The 6,634-nt window shown below is 38.0% G+C and overlaps 1 protein-coding gene across 1 annotated transcript in view; it reads left to right on the forward strand.

Moving 5' to 3' along the window:
• Positions 1-4: 4 nt before the first annotated feature.
• Positions 5-6,634, forward strand: part of atp9a (ATPase phospholipid transporting 9A) — a gene marked incomplete at its 5' end in the record, with an annotated part of 28,621 nt that continues 21,991 nt past the window's right edge. The window contains 5 exons of the mRNA XM_025059141.1: positions 5-57; positions 2,496-2,640; positions 4,386-4,499; positions 4,611-4,719; positions 5,780-5,924. Coding sequence (XP_024914909.1) covers positions 5-57; positions 2,496-2,640; positions 4,386-4,499; positions 4,611-4,719; positions 5,780-5,924 — 566 coding nt within the window. The remainder of the gene's footprint in view (positions 58-2,495; positions 2,641-4,385; positions 4,500-4,610; positions 4,720-5,779; positions 5,925-6,634) is intronic.

Raw genomic sequence — 6,634 nt, forward strand, 5'->3', positions numbered from 1 at the left:
CATCCCACTACAACCCGTGAGACGATCCAAACGACAAGATAATAAACACAGAAACGGGTAAGGGCGTTCTTTTAGAGAACACAGACCTCAAAATGATGCTGTTTTTTTTACACAACGTGTAGGTTTTTTTCGTGGAGCTTTTCATTGTTTACGACATTTCTTTCAGTTACCAGCGCGGTGGCGGTGGCTATTTAGTAACATTTAAATCAGATTAGGGGAGGAAACATAACCCACTTTAGCATAACAAACATATGTTAGCTTCATTGTAGCTTTAAAAGAGCTAGCCTGAGCTACAGGAGACATCCTTGTTCCGGGGAACAGTTGAAGCAAGTGCATCTCACACCCATGTCAATATTTGCTCGGTTCTCTCCTGCTCTGTCTGACGGAGACCTCGTACAAATGTTTGCCTCCGTTCAAATGGCGTTAATGTGTTAGCCTTAAGTTAGCATGTAGTGATATTTAACTGTGTTTGTCGCATTACAGACATGAGTCTTCACACCCATTCGTCGTCGTTAATCTGACAAAAGAACGGGCCTCATAACGGGATGGGACAGAGTCTCGTACAGTATATGCAGCCAACTGACATGGCCAGGCTGACACGGTGAAGTCACCTCCTGTACAAATAAAAACACTGACAAAGGCCTGTTAGAATACAGTGGTCTGTGGCACAATGACTTGTAGGTTTGTTATGAACAGCACAGCCATACCGCGACTGACAGTAAATGACCGAACGATAATAAATGTAATGGTACACGCTCAGTCCTGTCCGTGGTTCCACCCACCTGAACCTATAAACTCCCCAAAACCAAACCCGGTTAATTCATATTTATTGTTGAGGATATAATAACAGTAATAATGATAATAATGATAATAAAAACTCCACCCATACGGATGTCAGGCAGCGCCCCCCTTTTGTCGAAAGGATTATGGCCAAGCCTCCCCACGTTGACACATTCACAGCTACTGCTTCAAATTCCAGTGATATTTCTTTATAAAACTGCTTCTCCTACAAAACATTAAACAAATAAAACTAAATTAAATACCAGGGCAATTTTCCCCACTGTGGGTTAAATCCGAAAAATAAATAATTCCACCAACCACTCTCTTAACAGAGATCTAATACACAGTCAAGACACACCTTGTCATTTACCCACACTGCTGGAAAAAAGCATTGCATGGTACGTGCACACTATTAATCGTGATTAATTACAATGCAATTTAAATGCAGGCACTAAATTAGTGAACATAAGCCTTTCAGCCTTTCAAGTTTTTTCAGTTAAATGTGTATTAAGTTGCTGATATTTAGATAATAATGTCTGGCTCCCTGATAATTAGCAACAGCATGTATTTAACTTTGGTTTGTAATTAGTGAGAGAGCCTTTAGGAACCAATTAAAGGAGATGGAACAGATACCGGGGCACCTACATTTGCCATTTGGCAACTTATCTCTTCCTATTCAGAATTATTAGGCATTATTAGGCAAAAAAGAAAAAAAAAGAATCTTTTTATACTGCAAAATTATTATTTGCCAATTTAGTTTTTCCCCTTTTTTGTCCACAGCACCTACAACTATACAACAGAAGTAGGCTTTTTTTCAATATTGGCAACAGTGCCATAAAGGATGATGTGCGGAGCGTGTGTGACGGAGAAAATTTTGGGAGGGATGAGCATGGTTGGCTCGGGCTTACGGCTTTTCCTGTTATGACTGTTAAAATAAAAATGCCTCAAGTGCCCTCTCAGCTTTCCCTCACTTTAATGCAGTTGATGACATTATAATACAAATTATGTTTTTCTAACATTTGTTCACTGTGTCAGTTGATTACTGTTGTATTTACTAAACAAATTTTTTGTTTAAACATAATTTGATTAATTTGGTCCACAAGAGGTTTCTTGTCCCCAAGGAATGGGCTGTTAATATTAGACGGTTATCATGTCAAAAATGATCAACATCAGCTTTGTCTCAAAGAGGAACTGAATTGCTTTGGAATCTCATGATGTCTTTCCTGATAAAATCTCATAATGACAACACTTTGTCGACTGCTTCTGTCTCCGACTTTGTTAATAACCTAACTCCTCGTTTGTTCTGTTCAATCCACAGGACCTGACAATACTGTTTATATAAAAACACATTTCTGCTTCAAATTAGATCGGATTTCTCCTCCGCTCACCTTGTCTAGACTCAATGAAATAAAAGAAACGCCATGTCTTGACCTATTGACCATTTATGTTTCCCATTCGTGGATGCTAATCTGTGGAGATATTCCTTGTTTACCTGCAACAAACGTTTGTCGAATGAGAATGTCCTTCAACATAGCTGATAATCTTTTTGTGTGTCTTGGATAAGGACTGTAGAGTACTGTAGATTAAGTAAATGTTTATGATAATCTCTCACAACTCTCGCCATTCATTGTTTGGTTGAACTTTGCCTGCTGTTTTTTTTAAACATTAACTAGAAGATGTAATTTACTTAGCATATTTTGCTTCTCTGTTCTCAGGTGCTGCCCATGGTCAAGATGCTGTGGTATGGGTGACCTGCGTCCTCGTACGGTGTGGCTCGGCCACCCAGAGAAGAGGGAGCAGAGGTACCCTAGGAATGTCATCAACAACCAGAAGTACAACTTCTTCACCTTCCTTCCTGCGGTTAGTGTCACCTAAAGTTTACTTACCTAATTAGTATTTTGTTGGACCCGTCGGTCATTACAAAAAATGATGCGGACTACGCTGTATATCAGGGGTGACCAGGAAGTAGATCAGGATTTACCAGTAGATCGCCAAGGGAGTACTGGTAGATCGTGAGCAACTAAAATATATATGAATATAATTCTTTAGAATTTCCTCATCATATGTCATATTTATATCATATTGTGCATCTAATCAGTACCCCAACATATACTGCATATATAAAGTAGTTAATATATATTTAACATTTTGTGTCTCTTAGCCTAGCTAGCTCAGTCGGTAGACCATGAGACTCTTAATCTCAGGGTCGTGGGTTTTAGCCCAACGTTGGGTGGTATATCTTTAACGGGGAAGTGGTGGCTTGTTGGTTAAGGAAGCGGTCTTGGGTCTGGAAGGTTTCAGGTTCGATCCCACAAGTTGCTCTGAGAATTACACCGTTGCCATGTACTGTGACTCAGATCCAGGTCCCAGACTCAAGTACTCATTACTTACAGACAAATGGCTTTCCATTCGTGACTCAGCGTTTTGTGGCAGACAAACAGTAGATACTCCTACTCTGATATTTTTTGTAATCATCGACCCATTGTGAAGCAGCACTTGATGTGGCAGCTCCTGAATTGTGTGCTTCTGGCTCCACGCACTCCCGTGCACTCTCTTAGAAGAATTTACATATTAATTTGTTTTTTTCAGACATTCGGTTGTCTTAAGATCTTAATTTTGTGTATGAAGGCAGATATTGAAAGTAGCTTCAGTTTGTTTTGAAAAACAATACACGAGCGTATTTGCATTGCAAAGACCTGGTTCATGTCATCAAGTTGTTCTTGTTCTTACAATGTATTGTAAAATTTATGTTCACGTCGGAGGCTTTCTGGGAAGCGGTAATGTGACATCACGAGTCTTGTCAGTATTAATCATATTAAAATAGGGCAACGTTGTAATTTATTTGTTGTATAAGTGACAGTTTCTTACAATGCTTACATTTGTTTATTCAAACAAAATAGTTTGTTTTTGACAACGTATCTGAATTGGTTAAACATTAAATGGTTATTCTCTATAATATAAACAGTTGTCTTTTTCAGCTTTTAGCAATTGTATATTTTAGGCTTAACCTATGAGAAGACTTACTTAATTTAAATATTTGTATTGCAGTACTACAGTTGAACACATTAAAGTGTCAGCCACACGTTATGATTTACAGGAAGTCCTCAAAATGTTTAAAATAACTGGACTAGTAGAGGACGAAAAACGTGATGAGCTGTGTCTCAGAAACATTCATTCCTTTTCTCACATTACCACATTGACAGCTGTTGTATCAAAACCCCACTGAACCTTATTTAAAAAAATGTCTTCCTACGATTCCTACAAAACTGCAATTCTCACTGATCAAAGAAATAAAATAACAAATCGGTGTATTTTCCCCACTCCATGCCCCTAAAGGGACCCGCCCTCTATATTGGTAACCATTGGTGAAACTATTACAGATTTTGTAATATTCCTCTATATTGGTAACCATTGGTGAAACGATTACAGATTTTGTAATCTGTAATCGTAAAACTGTTCAACCACGGTGCTAAAAAGTAAGTGGAATAAATAGTTTATTTATTTATTATTTGTCTATGTTATAGTTGTTGGGAGTCATTGGCGTAAAAGAATATATAATAGTTCATCTCCACCATTTCTAACACCATTTTGATTTCTGTTCACAGGTTCTCTACAACGAGTACAAGTACTTCTTCAACTTGTACTTTCTGCTTTTGGCCTGCTCGCAGTTTATTGAGGAACTACGTCTGGGTGCCCTCTACACTTACTGGGTTCCTCTGGTATGTGGAAAATCTTTGTTTTTTTATATAATTCCTACAGTATAAACAGCTCTTATGTGAATATTTAGGTATTTTAAGAGTCGTGTACTCTCTGGTCTCCCTCCCTGACAGGGTCTTGTTTTGATTGTCACCGTCATGAGAGAGGCAGTTGAAGAAATCAGATGCTATCTCCGAGATAAAGAGGTCAACTCTCAGATTTACAGCAAGCTGTCTACAAGAGGTGAGCATCAGACTCACTGCACACCTATGCACAAAAAAGAAATATATATATATATATATATATATATATATATAGACATACATTTGTAAAAGTTTGTAAAGTAAAACTGGGGAAGAATTGAGTCGTGATGTTGCACAAGACTGGGAACTTGTTGAACCTGTTAGCCTGTTATGTTAAAATATAAGCATACAATTGTCAGGCTATTGTGTAAATGAGTAGTCTATAATGTATACTATCGTTATACTATAGTATTGTTCATTTCCCTGGATCTACATCCATTAACTGTATGATGTTGGTCCTAATAAAACGTATTGGGGTGGGAGGGTGGAAGGTAATTCAAAGCAGAGATGTAAAAAGGCCACATTAGAGGGCTTGGTATAAAGTGCTACCAGCAATAAAAAGCAGGAGACCTCTTGTGGTTTCCATCACTTTGCCTCTTTGATGTGGCAGCTTGTTTAACTCATAAACACAATTACTGGTTGCCGCCATGATAGTGGCCCCAGTGCATGTTTTTGAGGTTTATAGAAACTGCATGTTGAAAAAGTCAACATTTCTTCCTGTGGACACGTTATACAGTGTTTTTATGTCTAAAAGCTGCATTGTAAAATAATAAACATTCATTCACAAAAAGGTTTTTTTTTCTCTCACTAATCAAAGCCAAGCATTATTTTGAAGTCACACAAAAGCCCTAATGCACTGCAATATTAATGTGCTTTAATGTCTTACATATGCAAAGTCCAGAGGTCATGGAGGAGGTCAGGGGTCAGTGATCTCTTCCAAACAATTTTGCCCGTTCATTCTGAATGGAATGAGAGAAAAAGGCTCAAGTCCTCATGCATTCTTTCTAATCAGCATGGAGAATTACTTTCCCAAATTTTCAGAGCTAGTTTGTGTTCCACAAGATGTTATATATATAACCATTTTAATAAAAAAGGGTAAATGGTTAAAATATATACAGTATATATTCTTTTTTTTTTTGTTTTTTTTTTTTTTGTCTGATAATTATTTTGATTATATGCAAAAACTCATAACTTCTTTGTTTTCCCCCTCATCATTTCAGGCACAGTGAAGGTCAAAAGCAGTGGCATTCAAGTTGGAGATCTTATTATTGTGGAAAAGGTTTGTGGAAGAGTTTTTTTCATCCACATCTGTGAGTGGTTTTGCATTTTAGGACTGTCACGTTACAAATTATATGAGGCCGAGTAGTGAGGGTGGGGGGGCTGTTAATCTTCTGTGCTTCAGTGGCGACTGAGGTGAAAGGAGTTAGTAAAGATTTTGTAATCTTGTGATCAATGCTGAGCTCCAGCCTGTCAACCTCAATGCCCACACACCAGGCATGCAACCAAAATGCCTCTAATTGAATTTAGGACACAAATTCAATTAATACTGGAGTTTGTTCTGATCACTGCGTGATCACAGTGAATATTTTAGTTGTTTAAAAACACAAGGGTTTGTGTGACTTTCAGGTGAATCTCTGGGGCTGCATTCTCCCAGGTCTTTGTGCCTGAAACATGAGAAGCCAGTCCTTTCTTCAGTTTCCAACTGAGGGCTTCTTCCTAAATCACTCATTTCAGGGCAGCTGAATGAAAGGTCACACATGTTGTCCTTCACCTTTCACTAATATGACTGAGTGACTCAGAGTTATGTGGCTACAAACCTGAAAACAGTTGTTGACAAAGGAAAATCTTTGGAATTTTTTAATGAACTTGTTAAATAGCTCTTACGCTGCTTATTGTGTAAAATATAATTTCATCAAATTTGATCAGTCGCAATGAATTATTTCCAAAGCCTTTAAGTTGGAGCTGATTATGTTTGTTGATGATTCTAATTCTGACTGACTGGCTGTTGGTAGTGCGGTGCATGAAACGTCAACAGTCTGAACCACAGAGCGGAGCAGGAACTGGTGTTGAAATCA

This window comes from Cynoglossus semilaevis, chromosome 10 (assembly GCF_000523025.1).
Source record: "Cynoglossus semilaevis isolate Cse_v1.0 chromosome 10, Cse_v1.0, whole genome shotgun sequence".
Taxonomy (NCBI): domain Eukaryota; kingdom Metazoa; phylum Chordata; class Actinopteri; order Pleuronectiformes; family Cynoglossidae; genus Cynoglossus; species Cynoglossus semilaevis.